Consider the following 19,286-nt stretch of genomic DNA (forward strand, 5'->3'; position numbering starts at 1 on the left):
TGTGTGTGGTGTAAGGAAGTGGTCCAGTTTCATTCTTCTGCATGTGTCTATCCAATTTTCCCAACACCATTTGTTGAAGAGACTGTCTTTGTGCCATTGGACATTCTTTCCTGCTTTGTCAAAGATAAGTTGACCATAGAGTTGAGGGTCCATTTCTGGGCTCTCTATTCTATTCCATTGATCTATGTGTCTGTTTTTGTGCCAGTACCATGCTGTCTTGATGATGACAGCTTTGTAATAGAGCTTGAAGTCCGGAATTGTGATGCCACCGGCTTTGCTTTTCTTTTTCAATATTCCTCTGGCTATGCGGGGTCTTTTCTGGTTCCATACAAATTTTAGGATTATTTGTTCCATTTCTTTGAAAAAAGTGGATGGTATTTTGATGGGGATTGCATTGAATGTGTAGATTGCTCTAGGTAGCATTGACATCTTCACAATATTTGTTCTTCCAATCCATGAGCATGGAACGTTTTTCCATTTCTTTGTGTCTTCCTCAATTTCTTTCATGAGTATTTTATAGTTTTCTGAGTACAGATCCTTTGTCTCTGTGGTTAGATTTATTCCTAGGTATCTTATGGTTTTGGGTGCAATTGTAAATGGGATCGACTCCTTAATTTCTCTTTCTTCTGTCTTGTTGTTGGTGTATAGGAATGCCACTGACTTCTGTGCATTGATTTTAGATCCTGCCACTTGACTGAATTCCTGTATGAGTTCTAGCAGTTTTGGGGTGGAGTCTTTTGGGTTTTCCACATAAAGGATCATATCATCTGCAAAGAGTGAGAGTTTCACTTCTTCTTTGCCAATTTGGATGCCTTTGATTTCTTTTTGTTGTCTGATTGCTGTGGCTAGGACTTCCAATACTATGTTGAATAGCAGTGGTGATAGTGGACATCCCTGCCGTGTTCCTGACCTTAGGGGGAAAGCTCTCAGTTTTTCCCCATTGAGAATAATATTTGCTGTAGGTTTTTCATAGATGGCTTTTATGATATTGAGGTATGTACCCTCTATCCCTATACTCTGAAGAGTTTTGATCAAGAAAGGATGCTGTACTTTGTCAAAAGCTTTTTCTGCATCTATTGAGAGGATCGTATGATTCTTGTTCTTTCCTTTGTTAATGTACTGTATCACATTGATTGATTTGCGGATGTTGAACCAACCTTGCAGCCCAGGGATAAATCCCACTTGGTCATGGTGAATAATCCTTTTAATGTACTGTTGGATCCTATTGGCTAGTATTTTGGTGAGAATTTTTGCATCCATGTTCATCAGGGATATTGGTCTGTAATTCTCCTTTTTGATGGGGTCTTTGTCTGGTTTGGGGATCAAGGTAATGCTGGCCTCATAAAATGAGTTTGGAAGTTTTCCTTCCGTTTCGATTTTTTGGAACAGTTTCAGAAGAATAGGTATTAATTCTTCTTGAAATGTTTGGTAGAATTCCCCTGGGAAGCCATCTGGCCCTGGGCTTTTGTTTGTTGGGAGATTTTTGATGACTGCTTCAATTTCCTTAGTGGTTATAGGTCTGTTCAGGTTTTCTATTTCTTCCTGGGTCAGTTTTGGTAGTTGATCCATCTCTAGGAATGCATCCATCTCTTCCAGGTTACCTAATTTGCTGGCATAGAGTTGCTCATAATATGTTCTTATAATTGTTTGTATTTCTTTGGTGTTGGTTGTGATCTCTCCTCTTTCATTCATGATTTTGTTGATTTGGGTCATTTCTCTTTTTGATAAGTCTGGCCAGGGGTTTATCAATCTTGTTAATTCTTTCAAAGAACCAGCTCCTAGTTTCGTTGATCTGTTCTACTGTTCTTTTAGTTTCTATTTCATTGATTTCTGCTCTGATCTTTATAATTTCTCTTCTCCTGCTGGGTTTAGGTTTTATTTGCTGTTCTTTCTCCAGCTCCTTTAGGTGTAGGGTTAGGTTGTGTACTTGAGACCTTTCTTGTTTCTTGAGAAAGGCTTGTATTGTTATATACTTTCCTCTTAGGACTGCCTTTGCTGCATCCCAAAGATTTTGAACAGTTGTGTTTTCATTTTCATTGGTTTCCATGTATTTTTTTAATTCTTCTTTAATTTCCTGGTTGACCCATTCATTCTTCAGTAGGATGCTCTTTAGCCTCCATGTATTTGAATTCTTTCCGACTTTCCTCTTGGGATTGAGTTCTAGTTTCAAAGCATTGTGGTCTGAAAATAGGCAGGGAAAGATCCCAATCTTTTGGTACCGGTTGAGACCTGATTTATGACCTAGGATGTGATCGATTCTGGAGAATGTTCCATGGGCACTAGAGAAGAATGTGTATTCCGTTGCTTTGGGGTGGAATGTTCTGAATATATCTGTGAAGTCCATTTGGTCCAGTGTGTCATTTAAAGTCTTTATTTCCTTGTTGATCTTTTGCTTAGATGATCTGTCCATTTCAGTGAGGGGGATGTTAAAGTCCCCCACTATTATTGTATTGTTGTTGATGTGTTTCTTTGCTTTTGTTATTAATTGCCTTATATAATTGGCTGCTCCCATGTTAGGGGCATAGATATTTACAATTGTTAGATCTTCTTGTTGGATAGATCCTTTAAGTATGATATAGTGTCCTTCCTCATCTCTTATTACAGTCTTTGGTTTAAAATCTAATTTGTCTTATATAAGGATTGCCACCCCAGCTTTCTTTTGGTGTCCATTAGCATGGTAAATTGTTTTCCACCCCCTCACTTTCAATCTGGGGGTGTCTTTGGTTCTAAAATGAGTCTCTTGCAGACAGCATATCGATGGATCTTGTTTTTAAATCCAGTCTGTTAGCCTGTGTCTTTTGATTGGGGCATTTAGCCCATTTACATTCAAGGTAACTATTGAAAGATAGGAATTTAGTGCCATTGTATTGCCTGTAAGGTGACTGTTACCGTATATTGTCTGTGTTCCTTTCTGGTCTATGTTGCTTTTAGGGTCTCTCTTTGCTTAGAGGACCCCTTTCAAGATTTCCTGTAGGGCTGGTTTTGTGTTTGCAAATTCCTTTAGTTTTTGTTTGTCCTGGAAGCTTTTTATCTCTCCTTCAATTTTCAATGAGAGCCTAGCTGGATAGAGTATTCTTGGCTGCATATTTTTCTCATTTAGTACTCTGAATATATCCTGCCAGTCCTTTCTGGCCTGCCAGGTCTCTGTGGATAGGTCTGTTGCCAATCTAATGTTTCTACCATTGTAGGTTACATATCTCTTCTCCCGAGCTGCTTTCAGGATTTTCTCTTTGTCTCTGAGACTCGTAAGTTTTACTATTAGATGTCGGGGAGTTGACCTATTTTTATTGATTTTGAGAGGGGTTCTCTGTGCTTCCTGGATTTTCATGCCTGTTTCTTTCCCCAAATTAGGGAAGTTCTCTGCTATAATTTGCTCCATTATACCTTCTGCCCCTCTCTCTCTTTCTTCTTCTTCTGGGATCCCAATTATTCTAATGTTGTTTCGTCTTATGGTATCACTTATCTCTCGAATTCTGCCCTCATGATCCAGTAGTTGTTTATCTCTCTTTTTCTCAGCTTCTTTATTTTCCAGCATTTCATCTTCTATATTACTGATTCTCTCTTCTGCCTCATTTATTCTAGCAGTTAGCGCCCCCATTTTTGATTGCACCTCATTAATATCCTTTTTGATTTCTACTTGGTTGGATTTTAGCTCTTTTACTTCTTCAGAAAGAGTTTCTCTAATAACTTCCATATTTTTTTCAAGCCCAGCTAGTATCTTTAAAGTGATGATTCTGAACTCTAGATCTGACATCGTACTAATGTCCGTATTGAGTAGGTCCCTGGCAGTCGGTACTGCCTCTTGTTCTTTTTGTTGAGGTGATTTTTTCCATCTCGTCATTTTGTGCAGAGGAGAATAGATTAATGAGAGAACAAAATGCTAGTAGAGTAACCACGTCCCCAGAAAATATACTCTAAACAAATCAGAAAAGACCTGAAGCAGTGGGATAAGAAGGGGAAAGAGAGAAAAAAGAAAAAGAAAAAAAAAGGAAAAGATAAAGATAAAAACAAAAACAAACAAAAAAAAACAACAACAACAAAAGAAAAACCAGAATGTGATCAAATATGATCTATATGGTATATAGATCAGTGCCACACACTAGATTTGGGGTGTGTTTTGGTCTTTTAGAAGAAAGTGTCTCCCAAAATTTTAAAGAAAGAAAAACATATATGTACAAAAATAAGGGTTGATATGATGAAGGGATGGAAAATGACTGTAAAAATGGAAATTATAAAAAATTTTATAAAAGGAATTGATAAGAAGTTGTTTGAAAAAAGAAAGAGGATTTAAAAAAAGAAAAAAGAAAAAGAAAAAAAAAGGGAGAGGATGTGATCAGGCAGGGGAATAGAAAACACCATATACTAGAGATTTAGTGTATATTTTAATCTGTTAGAAGAAACTATCTCAAAATTTTAAAGAGAGAACAACTTATATATATAAGCCAAAAATATGGGTAACTACTATGAAGGGATAGAATATGACTCTAAAAATGAAAAATAAAATTTTTTTTTTAAAAAAAGGGATTGATAAGATGTTGTTTGAAAAAGGGAAAAAGAAAAATTCAAAAAGAAATAAAAAGACAAAAAGACAGTTAAAAAAAATTAACTTTAAAAGACTAAGGAATCATGGTAAAAAAGCCGTGAATTCTATGTGCAGTAGTCCCCTAGCGCTGGAGTTCTGCCATTCTCATTGATCGGTAAACTTGGTCTTGGCTGGCTGTTCTCGCCGATCTTCTGGGGAGGGGCCTGTTGCCGTGGTTTCCAAATGTCTCTGCCAGAGGCGGAATTGCCCTGCCCTTGCCCCTCCCGGCTAAGTAATCTGCTCGGGTTTGCTCTCTGGGGCTTTTGTTCCCTGCGAGCTTTCCGCACAGCTTTGGAGGCGGAGCGTGAAGATGGCGGCCTCCCAATCTCCGCCCCAGAGGAGCCGAGAACTCGGGCCCACTCCTCAGTGAGCCCCCAGAGAAAAGCCATCAGTCACTCCCGTCTCCCCGGTCTCCGGCTGCACTCCGTGCTCAACCGGCCTGTGACCGCGCGTTTCTATCTCTGGCACCCGACCCGGTCTGGAGTCTCCAAACCCAGCAGATCCCTGCGGTGCCCTCCCGCGCGGCTCCTCCCGGGGGAGGAAGGTGAGTCTCCCTGGATCTGCCGCTTGTTGGGTCCCTGCCGGAGGCGTAGGGGCCCGACTGGGCCGCGGATCACGGTTTATGGTCACCCCGAGCTGAGAGCCCGCGCCTGGGCTCCGCCTCTGCCGCCGGCTTCCCTGCTCCGATCCCTGGGAGCTCTGCCACACTCGGGCACCCCCGGTCTTTCTGTGACCCCGAGGGTCCTGAGACCACACTGTCCCGGAGGGTTCCACCCCCCGCTTAGCCACCAGAGTGACGTCCCTCGGCGGAGCACTTTTAAAAGTTCCGATTTTGTGCTCCGCGGCTCTATCACTTGCCAGAAGCGGCCGACGGAGGCCCCTCCCCCGCCGTCTATCCTTCCGAATATCGCCTCGGATTCACTTCTCCGCACGTCCTACCTTCCAGAAAGTGGTCGCTTTTCTGTTCAGAGAGTTGTTGCTCTTCTTTTCTTTGATCTCCTGTTGGGTTTGTAGGTGTTCAGAATGGTTTGATCCCTATCCAGCTGAATTCCTGAGAGGAGACAAAATCCAGGTCTCCTACTCCTCCGCCATCTTGCTCCGCCCCCCCTGTTTTTTCTTGATAGGAAGAAGAAAAGAAGTCAGTCAGTTATCCTTCTCTCGTTAGCCACATAACTTCCTCTTTCCTGAATCATCCTGTCTTTACAATGACAGAAAAGATCCCCGTGCCCACCCTTCAGCTGCTAGGTGAATTCTCTCCGTTACTGTCATCTTTGCCTTGTGACATTCATCTCGTTAATCTGAGGACAATACAGTCAAAGGTATATCCCAAAATGTATCTATAAAGAATTACTTTTTTGTGATGTATTTGATATAAGGGGATGAGAAGCAGAAAGAACTGCAGCTGACCCTTGAACAGCATGAGCTGGAATTGCACTGGTCCACTTACACAGATTGTTTCCCATAAACACACTACAGGACTGAAAATGTATTTTCTCTTCCTTATGATTTTCTTAACATCATCTTTTCTCTAGCTTCTTTTATTATAAGAATACAGTGTAACATACATATAACATACAAAATGTGTGCTGATCAACTGTTCATGTTATCAGTAAGGCTTCCAACCAAGAGTAGGCTATTAGTCGTTATGTTTTGGGAGAGTCAGAGTCATGCGGATTTTTGACTCGGGGGAGGGGGATCATCGCCCCTAACCCCCTGCACAGCTCAAGGGTCAACTGTACTGTGGGTTTTACTGCGCCTCAAGGAGCCGTTAAGAGGACTTGGCCTTTAGGCAAAATCATTCTACCTTTCATTTGACTGTTGCTGTGTAGTTTAGAGCATATCCCACTACTAATTTATGTTATTCCCGGAAAAGTTCTATGTGGTGAGAAGGTCAGGGTATATTATCTTTGTACAGATTAGAAAGCAAAAACTGGCCCTGGGGTCACATTATAGTAGGTGGGAGAACAGGCCGTAAGATCAGCTCTTCTGGCATTTTCCATTCATTTCTCCTTGTTAGCCAGTGTTTCTTGAGGAGTTAGAGAATTAAGAAGCATAGCATTTAATTATTTCTGTATCAGAGGCCTTGTACATTCATATCTTTCTCTTGAAAATCACTGCAACTCAGATGTTGCAACTATTTAGAGACATCCAAAGATATACTAGAGGAAGAGAGGGGAAGGTTTTATTAGATTTGGAATTTTAATTCAGTTAGACTGCTTTTGTTTACATGTATGCCTACTTTTAAAGTCAGAGATTGCATTTGAAAAGAATAAAAATTAGACATTTGACATCATTTTTATCTTTTGTAGAGCTGTTTTGTGATATTGTGAATTGACATATGTGTAGCTACAAATAGTCTTAAGTGCTTAGGGATTCTGCAGGGAATGTAATAAATGGTCTGAGTATGAAAAGAAGAGAATGCTCATGTTGAAGACCACATAAGAAGAGAAAAATGTTTCGTTTAAGCACAAAGAACTAAAGCAAACCAAGTAAAGTAAGGATAAATGCCTGCAAATTGGGACATATAGGGCTTTTAAAACTGTATGACCAAGAGAAGGAACTTAGGCCTATGTAGGAATATCCATGAGGCTTATGATAATGAATACAGGTGAACACAGGAGGCCTGCACATATCTGCATGTGTCAAAAGCCTTGTTTGATCATGCGAACGAACCAGGATTTATTTCATGCCTACTACGTGCCAGTTATAGCTAAAGGCACTAGGGATACTGTCATGAGCAAACCAGACAATCACCCCTGCGTTCCTGAAGCATGGATTCTGGTGGGAGGAGAAAAATAAGAAAAAATAAGAGAAACATATAATGTGTTAGATGGTGATAAGTGTTAGGGAAAATAGGGAAGGATGGTTCTGGAAGATGATGCGAGTTTGCATAGTGTGGTTGGAAGAGGACCTTGCAGAAAGGGTGTTAATGGAGTAAAAATCTGAAGGAGGTTAGAGAGTAAGTGACTCATGCAGATTTCTGGGGGTAGAGTGGTCCAGGAAGAGTTACAAGCAAGTAGAAAGGCCTAAACGTGGGTGCCATGGTGAGAATAGAAGCTCCATGTGAGCTGGTCTTTTCTTTGATTCCTTGCTGCATCCTGTTGCCTAGAAGAATGGTTGCACATAGAAGGGGCTCAGCAACAATTTGCTGATTGAGCGAATCTCATGAGCTCTGTTTCTAGGATTCTGCTAGTCTTTTGTGGGTCAACTTTTTGACTCATGGAAAGAACACACCAGCGATGGATAGCCTCCCTGAGCTTTTCCTCTCATTAATTCATAAGCCAAAGGGAATGAGGGGATGGGGGGGTGGTACTAAAGACTCTGAGCCTCAGGTTGCCACCTCTGGGCATGATGGTAGAGGACATTAGCAACCTAAGGATCTGAAGGCTTCTGGGGCACATGGCGGCCACTGTTCCTTAGCCTCGTTTCTAGATGACTCTTTCCCATGATTGTTTTCTGGAAGCAGATCCAGTTGTCTGGAGTCAATGAATGTTGCTATTCAGTTGGTTCACACTCTGAAGAATTCGGCTCCGTGTGGTCTGGTCTCCACTCACTATGTCCGCTTGGCTTCCCCTTGTTCCTCACACCCTTCAACAGGTGGCCCACCTCCACTCCCTGATGGCTGGCCGAGTGCCGACTCAGCTGCCCGTTATAAAATGGGGCTGATATCAGATCTGCCTGCTGCGGGTCTGTTGTGAGCAACACATAAACTAATGCTTGTGAAAGCCCTTTGGAAACAGAAGTGCTTTATAAACATACGTTGTCCTGATGGTGCTTATGGTACTTGTCGTCTCAGGTGCAAACTAGGGTTTTAGCAGAGGAAATAGAAAGCAATTTAACAATTTGACCAGGAAGAATAAAGGCTGAAATATTATGTGTAACCATAACTAGCACACTGGCACATGATCAGAAGTCGGTATTATTGGGGGCTGTTTTACTTTATCCTATCAGTGCCGGTTCCTGTGTTAGTCTTTGACTCTTAGCACATATTTCTAACAGTTGGTTAAAAGCTCACCGGTAATCCAAGGGGATTGATTTGTCCATTCAAAATCACTTCTTTAAAGAATTGCATTCTGTCCCTTAACCTCTGATAATAGGAAAATAATCATTGAAAGAAGCTGACGTAGGTATTGAATCAAAGAAAGCTCGGTACTTAAAAAGGCGTCAAGTGTAATTTCATGGTTACACTAAAAGAAGACAAAAATCACTTGGAAGAAATCCAGAAACCAGACCTCAGCATTTTGGATTGTATCCCTATTTCTGTGTGCTGGCAGCTCCAAACATATAATAATGAATTGTTCCTCTGGAGGTTGCAAAGCATTTTTCCCACTGAAGTAGTGTGAACATAGCTCTTAGCTTCCAAGCCAGACCAGGGTCTCCACTGGCCTGTATGTAAGTAAGCATTTTCCTAACTACCACCTCCCACAAGAAACATGTCTGAGAACCACCTTCACACGATGGAGGCATGTCTTTGTTTCTGCCGCACCTCCTCGTCGGCAGCGGGATGGAGGAGGCCCCTGCTTGCCCAGCTCCCAGGTCACCGTCTGATGGTTCCTCAAGTTCTAAACGTCACATGGGCAGCCTGACTCCTCAGGGAGAAAGGGGTTATGGACTCGAGCAACAGTGAGAGAGGCAAGGTAGGGTTGGAGGTGTTGCTAACCCACCAAGGTGCTGCAGCATTTCGAGCTACCAGTCCTCAGAGTCCTATGTGTCCAGATCACACCAGGGAGATTTTGAAATAGAGAAGACTTACAAATTTCCCCATCTCTGAGATTCTGATTCCCTAGGTCTGGGGTGGGGCAACTTAGGAATCAGTAATTTTCAAAAACTCTCATGATTCTAGAAATTACTGTTATCTCCATTGACTAAATTGGGAAAGTAAAAGTTAGAAATTAAATGACTAAGATAAAATTACACAGTGGTACATGGCAGAATTAGGGCCCACATGCAGGTTTTCTGAATCTGGGTGCTGTACAGGGCCTCAGAGGGTGGCGTTTGACTTCTTAAGAGTTACTAAATCTGTTCCTCAGAGTCCAGTTTTTCAGGAATTATTCTGTATTGGTAGATGAGTTTATGGTTTTATATAAGCATATGTTGCTCTTATTTTATATGTTTTTGGAAAAAAACTGATTGCATGTCATCTAGTTGCAGTCAGAGGACGATGGGAGCAGGCATCTCTTAAACCCTGCCTCGCAGCACCGCCGAGTGTGCCAGTGAAGTCCCGTCTAGCAGTGAACTGTCAGCCTTCTCCTCCTGGAGGCTCGGCCCCCCTCTCTTCTCTTTACCATCTCCTTTTCTTGTACTGTCAGAAGCTTGAGATATTAAAAAGAAGATTCTGTAAAGGCTTGAAAGCTGGGGAACAGGAGCACCAGTGAAGTGGTCGGGAACAGGAAAACCATGCCATCCTCAGGAAAGGGTATTGATTAGGGGGGAAGGGAGTCTTGGTAGAGAGGATGCTGGGAGAATCTCACAGGGGCATGGATCATCGGTCAGGGTTCTGTAGGCTGGAGAGATAGCTTCAGCCTGGAATGCAGACATTCCAGGGACCAGAAGGAATTTGATTAAGCCATTTAATTAAAGGCTTCATGGAGCCATGCTGCCTTGATGTTTTGCACAATGATACGTTGTTCAACCTTTTTCTTTCCCCCAGATTATTTCCACCTCTTTTATGTTCAGATGTATTTTTATTTAATTCATTTATAGATATGTATCTTTATATCTGTATCTACTTCTCTCTCCGTGTATTACATTTAGCTCTATCTCTGACATTTTATTCTGATTTCTGCTTAACCATTTCTTGCAAATAGTTAAATATTATCATTTCAACATCACCACTTACTGAATAAGATTTTCTCTTTCCACTTGTTTACACACCCCCTTTTCTTATAAGAGGCAGTTTAAGGTTTTTACTTCATTTTGCCTTTCTTAGAAGAATTGATCGGTGCTTTATTAATCTCCCTGGCTTCTGGAAAGGTGAAAATTGTGGAGAAAATTTCCTCGTTGTACAGCCCTTCACCTTCTCTGTTCTTTCTGTCATCTTATCTTGTTGATCGAAACAGGATAACTGTTATTGGACATTTTAATGAATGCCCTGGAAAATGAATTCCTACTGGTTACTTCCTGTCTCAGGACTTAAAATGCAGTGTGCAGTTTTCCCACCTTTCCAGTTGCCAGAATACAGGGAAAGATGGATGTCAGTCGGCATTTTCAAGGAATCTGGGCAGGTTGGAGAAATTTCTCCACCAGCTGTTTAGCCATGCCTTAATTTGTATGGACCTTAGACATTCTTTGAGGAGGATAGAGACACATTTCTCTTAGGGAATCTAGTCGAAGTTATGGCTTCTCTCTTCCACAGAAAAAAAGGGTGCACACATAACGTTGACTACAGTTTCCAGGAGTGTGCTTATCTGTGAAGCTCACCTTATTAATGAGCAAGTCAGATTTCTTTTGGTGTGAGACGGGACGGCCACAGCTCTCTCTTCTGGGTTCTCACCCATGTCGATGGAGGGACACTTGCCTGCTGCTCTGCTTATGAGACACTGCCGTGTGCATATATGATTTTCAGAATGGCTTTAAATCCCGTTTAAAATGGGGCGGGTGGGTGGAAATGACAGTGTCCATGCCTTCCTTTCTCAACTAATGTATGTTCTGATAAGTCGTGGTTTTAGGCTGCTGGAACCTTGGATTAAATACTCCCTTTTTCTAAGCTCAGATCAGAGAGTGAGCTCCTTCGGGTTATAGCCTTTTCTTCTGTTACATTAAAAGTGATCTTTCTCTTTCCCCTCCTAGCGGGTGTCCTTGAGCGCCAGTCCATAGCTAGCGCGAAGGCAGGGGGGCGAAGCTGGTAGAGCACTTTGGAGTCCCGCTGCCTTTGTTTGAGCACATCACCTGTGCTTACCGGCCAGTTTGCTTAGCACACAGCCCCTCATTCTCCCATTTGCCTCATTCGCAACGTGGCCATGATAACAGGACATACCTCAGAGGTGTCCTAGGGATCAAATGAGTTAATGTTTGTAGAGCACTTAGAACAGTATCTGGCACATACTAAGCACTGAGTGCGTGACGAATGAAGGTTGTCAACAGTGAGAGTTCAGCCATGAGCAGTGGTGATTGTTGCTAAAAATGAAATAAAATGTAGGCACTTTTTTTTTGTATAAATTGGAGGTTGAATTTTATTCCCAAAGTAAATCTCGATGTCACCTTGACTTGTATTCCGTATATATTTTTTGAAAAGTTAATAAGATACCTAAAATTGTGTGCTGGGCATTATGCTGAGTGTTTTCTTTGTAAAGAGAGCCTTATTTAGCTCTCCCAGCAGTACTGTGAAGGTAGGCAATATTGTGCCCCCCTGTTACAGAAGAGGAAACTAGCTGACCTAAAGATGGTAGGTAGCTTTCCCAGGTCATGCAGCCAGTAAATGGTGTGCTGAGAGGCGCACCCCAGCATGTTGACTGCAGATCCCCGCCCAGAACCTTCTACTCCTCTTGTATGGAAACAAAGGGGAGTGAGAGTGCTGAAAATGTTAGGGAATACTCTGCCTGTTTTTCTCTTGACCACTCAGTTATGATGGGACACCCTCAGAAGGATCCACCATCTGTGGGAAAGGTCATGAAGGACTAATGTAGGGTCGGTCAGTGATCATTGCTAGTTGACTATGAGAAGGCATGCTTCATGATTGCGATGTTCATGTGCACTTAAATATAATAATACAAACTTGTATACCACCTCCACTGTTTCAAAGGCTGTTATGAGATGAATTGAGTTCTTCCATGAGAAGTATTCTGTACAGGGTCCCACACACGGCAAGTGCTCAAAAAGTGTTAGCTGCGATTACTGTTACTGTCATTGTGGTTGGGACTTGATCCTCAGAGGGGCGCTTCACGAGTCTCCCGAGTTTTCTGAGTTCTGAGAGGTTAAATGACGTATCTGCAGACACAGGACTGGTTCGTGTGTTTTGCCCCCAGTCCAGCTGCTTCTAGCCTTGATGGCGTCGTTCTGCCAGCCGCACCATCTTCCGTCCCCCCCACCCCACCCCGTTGCCAGAGAAACCTCCCGGGCCCTGCTTAGCCTCAGAGCCACAGGTTGCTTTATCCCCTGGAAGTAAGTTCTGCGGTGGATTCTCCAAGTGACTTCGGAACACCCAGGCCTTCCCGAGGGGATTCAGTCTCAAATGTGATCTGAGCTGTAAACAGATACCTTCACAAAAAAGATGGTGTTCACTGGAGGAGAGTAAACAGACTCTGAAAGACCTGTTTTTATATTCATTAATGTGAAAGACCATTAATGTGTAACCATGAAATTACACTTGAAAGAAGCTGCATATTCAAGTTAAATTCACAGTTTCCCTACTTTGAAAAACAGTTTTCTTGGATATAAAATGATGAGACAGACTTTGAAACTGAAAAACTGCTGCTTTGCCTCAGGTATTTTTGCTTGAAAACTGATACTTTCATGAATATTTAATTTTTAAAAACTTGGACAAGATGATTGCTATTTCAGTTGGTGTTCTGGTCCTTACGAAAGTGATGCAGTTTTGGTTTTTAGAGAAAGTGTAACATTTTTCCATCAGTGAAAATTACTCTTTATGACTTCAATTTCTACTTTTGCATTGTTTAAATCTCTTGTAAAACTAATGGCAAAATTCCAAAGATGCTTCCTTTTGCTTTTTTTTTTTATTATCACCTCCAGTCTGGTAAAGGCCTCACACATTCATTATTTCAAGAGCAGATGTGTTGCAGGAATTTTCACAAAGCCTGCTGTCTGGTGGTTTTGTAAGGATGGTTTAGTGAGTTAAAATGGCTAAATGTTTCAGGTTATAATGATAAGTGCTTTTAAAAGAGCCTCATCAATAGACCATGTAAATAGTGAATCTGAATTGGGACTTAGTCATGATTTTGTTATGTTATGATTTTGATGCATAATTGTTGACATACAGTTTGGAGGGTCTCTTGATTCCTCAGCTACAGAGTTATAATGTCACTAAAGAAAATTTGTGAATAAAAAATTAAGTGAGCTATTGGGAAAATAATCACCAGTACTTATCTGATAGATTACAATGACAGAAAGAATAATGGCTAAAATGTACCAAGGGCTTCCTCTGCTGCAGACACTGGGCTGAGTCTCTGTTACACAATTGAATTTCATCTCCATTTTATGCTACAGGAGAAACCAGGTTTTGCTAAAAGCATCTAGGAAATTGCAGAGCTAGGATCTAGATGTCGAGCTGCCTGACTCCCAGCCCAGGTTCTGATCCATTTTCTGTAGCTTCTACACCAACACATTCTGTCCTATAAGCTAAGCCACCATACCTCATATTTTCAACGTCTTACTAGACGCCATGACTCCATGAAGAGGGGAAACCTGCATTAGGTCCATTTTATAGGCAAAGAAACTGATGCTTAGGTGATCAGTAACTATTCCAAGCCTATACACTTAGCACACGAGAGACTTGTCCTTGTCCTTCTGGAGACCTTATGTATGTCATAAATGAAGGATTTTTTTTTTTTTTTTTTTTTACTGTGCTCGTTTCATGCTCTTTTGGGACTGTGTGAAACACCTTGAAATTTTATTTTTTTTATTTTTTTATTATTTTTTAAAGATTTTATTTATTTATTTGAGAGAGAGAGAGAATGAGAGAGAGCACATGAGAGGGGGGAGGGTCAGAGGGAGAAGCAGACTCCCTGCCGAGCAGGGAGCCTGATGCGGGACTCGATCCCGGACTCCAGGATCATGACCTGAGCCGAAGGCAGTCGCTTAACCAACTGAGCCACCCAGGCGCCCCACCTTGAAATTTTATTAGAAAACATTGTCATATGATTTAAACTTGCTATGTTTATCATGTTGGTCCTGTGATGACTCAGAATTCCTTAAATGACTTTTTCCTCTCCCTTCAAACAAAATCTTAGCAGTACCACTGCAGAATACCAGTGTGAAATATCACAAAGCAGGTTATTCCAGCCAAGAATCCGAGGTGAGGCCAGCTTTAAATTGTTGAGGCACATTAAAGTCAAATCAGTGGTGAGAATGCTGACAGCTCCTCCTCAGAAAAGATGTCTCTGTGGCACATTTAAAAATCATATCCCCCAGTGAAGATGATTAAGAACTTGGACATATTCGTATCTGTGGCCACAGAGGAGAAAAAGGGATCATTTTCATCACAGGTCAGTGCTGAGCACACTGAACTCCTTTGAATAGCTGTCCCTTTCTTAATTCGTCCAAGGATTCTTAATTTATTTTGCTTATTATCAGAAGCGTCTCCCCCCTTGAGGAAACATAAAATTTATTAAGAGAATTGTAACTTAAAATATTCAGAGCACTCCTGGCATCTTTACTTAAATGGATGCAAGAAATTTTACTGCAAGAAAGTATATATTGATCCCTGTAGCTGACTTGTCATGTTTAGTATTTTTCTCTTTGCACAAGAAGAATAGCTTCTGTAATGTGAATTGAAATGATACATCAAGCTAATAAATGTGGTTGGCCTAGCAAGTGATAAGCATAACTAACTCAATTTAAATGTCTTTTATATAAAAATAATGAACCAGTGCATTAAAGATTAAAAATATTAATGCAATTAGCAAAAATTAGCATTCAATAAAGAAGTGTGTTTCAGTTTTGAGATGGATGATACATCATTCAATGACCAGATAAGGACTAAATTCAGGTACACTTTATTCAGCTGGCGTGTATGTTAAAAACCAAATAAATAAAAATTAAATGCTTTATTTGCCCCTTTGCAACGACGTGGGTGGAACTAGAGGGTATTATGCTAAGCGAAATAAGTCAGTCAGAGAAAGACAATTATCATATATAATCTCACTCGTATGTGGAATTTAAGAAACAAAACAGGATCATAGGGGAAGGGAGGAAAAAGTAAAACAAGACAAAACCAGAGAGGGAGACACCATAAGAGACTCTTAATCATAGGGAACAAACTGAGGGTTGCTGGAGGGGAGGGGTTACAGGAATGGGGTAACTGGGTGATAGACATTTAGGAGGGCACGTGATGTAATGAGCACTGGGTATTATATAAGACTGATGAATCACTGACCTCTACCTAGACATGAAACCAGTAATACATTATATGTTAAGTAATTGAATTTAAATTAAAAAAAGTAAATGCTTTATTTGAAGAAACTTTGATAAAACAGTATGTGGCATGTAGACAAAAGGACACGCAGGTCCTTGGGGACTGTGCCAGAAACCAGGGCATGAGGTGACTTAAAACATATTGTCACCTGCCTCCTTGTGGGGGAGGTAGAGGGGATGTAGCAGGTGTGACAGTGAACGTGGGACTGGAGGGGAAATGAATTTTCCTGGCTTCACTGCTAAATAAAGTGAGCATTTTTGGTTTGGGGACGCTGACTTTAAAACAGTGGAGTATACAGTGGTGTCGCTATTTGCCTTAATGTCGCTGTGGCGTCTTGTCACTCTATGCTCATCTGCAGGTGGATGGCAAGCATTCCGATGAGGCAGCCTTGATCCTCCACAGGAAGGGGTTTGACTGCCGCTTCTCGAGCAGAGACACGGGGCTGCTTTGTTCCACAACCCAGGGAAAGGTGAGCTGAAAAGTGGTTTTTGCTTGTTGATTTCATGTGCTTTGAAATCCTTGCTTTCTGCTAATCATTCTGACAATAAGATAACGTTTCATTGCCTCTTCGTGGACTCATTCCCCTCAGCTGCTGTAATTTAGCTCAAGTCTCTCCATCTTAAGAAAGCACTTTCTCAACCTTCGATCTCTTCTCCTTGTCAGCATCAAAATGCACGTCTGGAACATGGGCACGTGTAGGGGCAACATTCTCCTCCATTCCTAGGCCTTCCGTTGCCAGCCGACAAAACATCCTCTCCCCGCCCCCCATCCCCCAATATTCCCTCCTCTCTCACACATGCTCATGTAGGATCTAGGTCCATGAAGTCTCAGAGGGGCAAAAGCAGGTTTTATAATAACTAAAGGTGGGGTGGGGTGGGGTAGGGAAGTGGTGACACTGGCCAGTCGGCCCCGAAGCAACCTTACTTAGCTCCAGTCAGTTGTTGTCCCAGGGGAAATGAGGGTCTAGATCTCCTGATCAAGACAGATTTGCATAGGAGTCCTCACCGTGCCAGCCAAACAGGTCTTCAGGCTGACCTGCCGGCTGCCCAGTTTTTCTGTCTCCTTTGAGCTGGTCTTTCTGATAGTTCCCTCAGGCTCTCCTTGGAAGGAAATGAACCTCCAGCCTTCTGCCTCTGGCTCTGAGCAGGTTGTGCTCAGAGAAGACAGCTGGATGGCACACAGGCAGGTCTGCCCCACGGGGCAGCTCAGCTGACCCAGCTCTTCTCCAAAACCTCACAGATAACCTGTAGATCAGACTTAAGAGATTCATTTCCAACCCCACCAACTAGAATGTGCATAGGGTCTGAAAAGGAGAGAAAAGACAATATGGTAGGGGGTCAAAATCCACTTAGGCAGATAAGCTTCTTCATTTCTCATATCATGCCCTCCGTGGAATTGGTGCGAAGAAAGCACTGATGGTTTTGGGTTTGTTTTTCATGATATTTACGCTTTACCTTATTACTGATGATGTGAGTGTACTTGGTTGTAAGCATTTGTATATAGACATTAAGGCGTCAAGTTTTAAGGGGATTATATGGTCCAGAGAGACATGGGATGAGGGTAGTACTTTCTCAGCAACCCCCCAACCCTGAAAATGGGACTCACTGACATGAGGAGCCTGTGTCCTTTCTCTCAGCTCTTTGGGAACAAGAAGAACGACAAGTGTTAGGTGTAAATGTTGGGTGTAAGAGGATACGGATGTTTTTAAAGCTTGCTGGCTCATAGATGTGTTTTCTTTTATTGAAAAAGTGGCCCCTGCACGTGATAAGTTCTCAAGAAATTCAGAAGAAGAATGTAGAGTGAGCTGTCCTCTCCTGGTTACACTTCTCCTAGGTGTCCCTCCCAGGGTGGTCTGTGTGTCCAGGCACGCATAGCTGTATCTAATCTCCTTCCTCTTCCTCTTTTTATCATTAAAAGGAAACTTCAAATACACTGTTTTACTCTCCTACTATTTTCCACTGAATAAATATATAGATGTGCTACTAATCTTTCTTCAAAGTTGACCTAACTGTGCAATTTTTTTTATCATTTATTTTCTAGATTTTGGTACAGAAGCTTCTTAGCATGTTTACTGTCGCAAGTCTCATACCTTCATCATTATCCTTGATGCATTCACCTCCAGACGCCCGAAATATAAGTGAGATCAACTTGAGTCCCATGGAAATCAGCACATTCCGAATCCAGTTGAGATGAACCTGGCTTTCAAATTTTGATTGGGAAGCATTGTCTTTTATACACTTCTTGGTTTGACGTGCAATAAGGAAGCACATTATTTTAGCTTCTGGCTACTGTGAGGACATGAATTATGTGATTGTTATTATAATTATTATTATTATTATTATTATTATTATTATTATTATTATTTTACTAGTACAGAAAGAAAAAAAAAAGCCATGCTATAGCCAGTTTTTCTTTAAGTTCCATCCATGAATCACCACCATCAGTATGAATCGATGCAACAATGAAGGAAGAAATGTCTAAAACAACCTCTCCACAGATTGTATCTCAGGTTAAATGCTAACTAACTATATCTGTGTCGGGAGTTGTGAAGAGATTGTTATAAGTATTCATGTTGCTGATCCTTCATTAGTTTTACAAAAATACCCATTTTTACCAAAATGGAATAAAAAGCTGAAGGGTAATAGCTAATGGCCAAAATGGTTGCAATCGTTCATACGCATTCGAAAAATTTTGTGTATTGAAATATGTGGAAAAGTGCAATCCATCAACCCTTATGATATCTGTACATCATTGATCTTCACACCTTTTTCTAATGTACCACTTGACCCCTCCCTTCTCACTCTTTGTATTTCCAGAAATAGCAGATTTTGAATCATTCAATAGTAGAAAAAGAGGCATATTTTCATTACTTGACAATGTGGGTGGGATAGGTGCAATTTATTCCATTGTCACTAAGATAGAAAAAGCAATCCCATAGGTACCATAACCTCTTTTAGGTACCACAAGGTGTCTTTTTACACAGCTCATTTGAATACAGATGTTCGGAGAGGGGTTTTCTATTTTAAAAATAACCATATCAAAATAAATGTGCCTTATTTTTTTATAAGTCTTGTTAAATCTTTTGGTGTCCATATGACTGAGGAAGGGGGAGAGGGCGGGGGTGGGGAGGAGGTGGGTACTTTCTATGACACATAAAGTGTTATCGGTTTTGCCTGACAATGCTGGCCACATTCTGATCTGTTTCATTAAATTTGTGGTGATGTTATTCTAAACATTTTGACTATTTGAATGTACTGAGATGTCAGAAAACAAAACAAGGAAGAAAAACTACTGTTCATTAAAATCCGCTGCTGCCAAGAAGATGGCAGCTTGAAGCAAGGATTTTGTGACATGCAAAATCCATACACTGTTTCCATTTCACAGGAGGTAACTCTATGAAAGAATGCTTTAAAAGGGACCCTGTTTTGAAATCCACTTATAGGTAGCTCATCCTGATTTCTTTTATTAAAGAACATGTGTGTTGAGTGAATTCCAAACTTTTGTACGTGCTAACCTCAAAGTGAAGTTCCAAGCCTATGTGCCATTACAGTACTTTTTTTTTTTAATTTTTTTATTCTTATGTTAATCCCCTTACATTACAACATTAGTTTTAGA

General features: G+C 41.3%; 1 protein-coding gene across 6 annotated transcripts in view; it reads left to right on the forward strand.

The window, feature by feature from the left end:
* LOC135362140 (alpha-mannosidase 2-like) overlaps positions 1–18,145 on the forward strand; it is a 141,028-nt gene extending 122,883 nt beyond the window's left edge. For 3 of the 6 annotated variants that reach the window (XM_064575577.1, XM_064575576.1, XM_064575575.1), the window contains 3 exons: positions 5,707–5,901; positions 16,030–16,140; positions 17,712–18,145. In XM_064575577.1, coding sequence (XP_064431647.1) covers positions 5,707–5,901; positions 16,030–16,140; positions 17,712–17,864 — 459 coding nt within the window. In that variant the 3' untranslated portion in view covers positions 17,865–18,145. Of the gene's footprint in view, positions 1–5,706; positions 5,902–16,029; positions 16,141–17,711 lie in introns of those variants that run through there. The other 3 variants (XM_064575578.1, XM_064575580.1, XM_064575579.1) reach the window with 3 other exon arrangements.
* Positions 18,146–19,286: the final 1,141 nt, after the last annotated feature.

This window comes from Mirounga angustirostris, unplaced genomic scaffold (genome assembly GCF_029215605.1).
Source record: "Mirounga angustirostris isolate CCGP_5_RB_7025 unplaced genomic scaffold, mMirAng1.0.hap1 SCAF_12, whole genome shotgun sequence".
Taxonomy (NCBI): Eukaryota; Metazoa; Chordata; class Mammalia; order Carnivora; family Phocidae; genus Mirounga; species Mirounga angustirostris.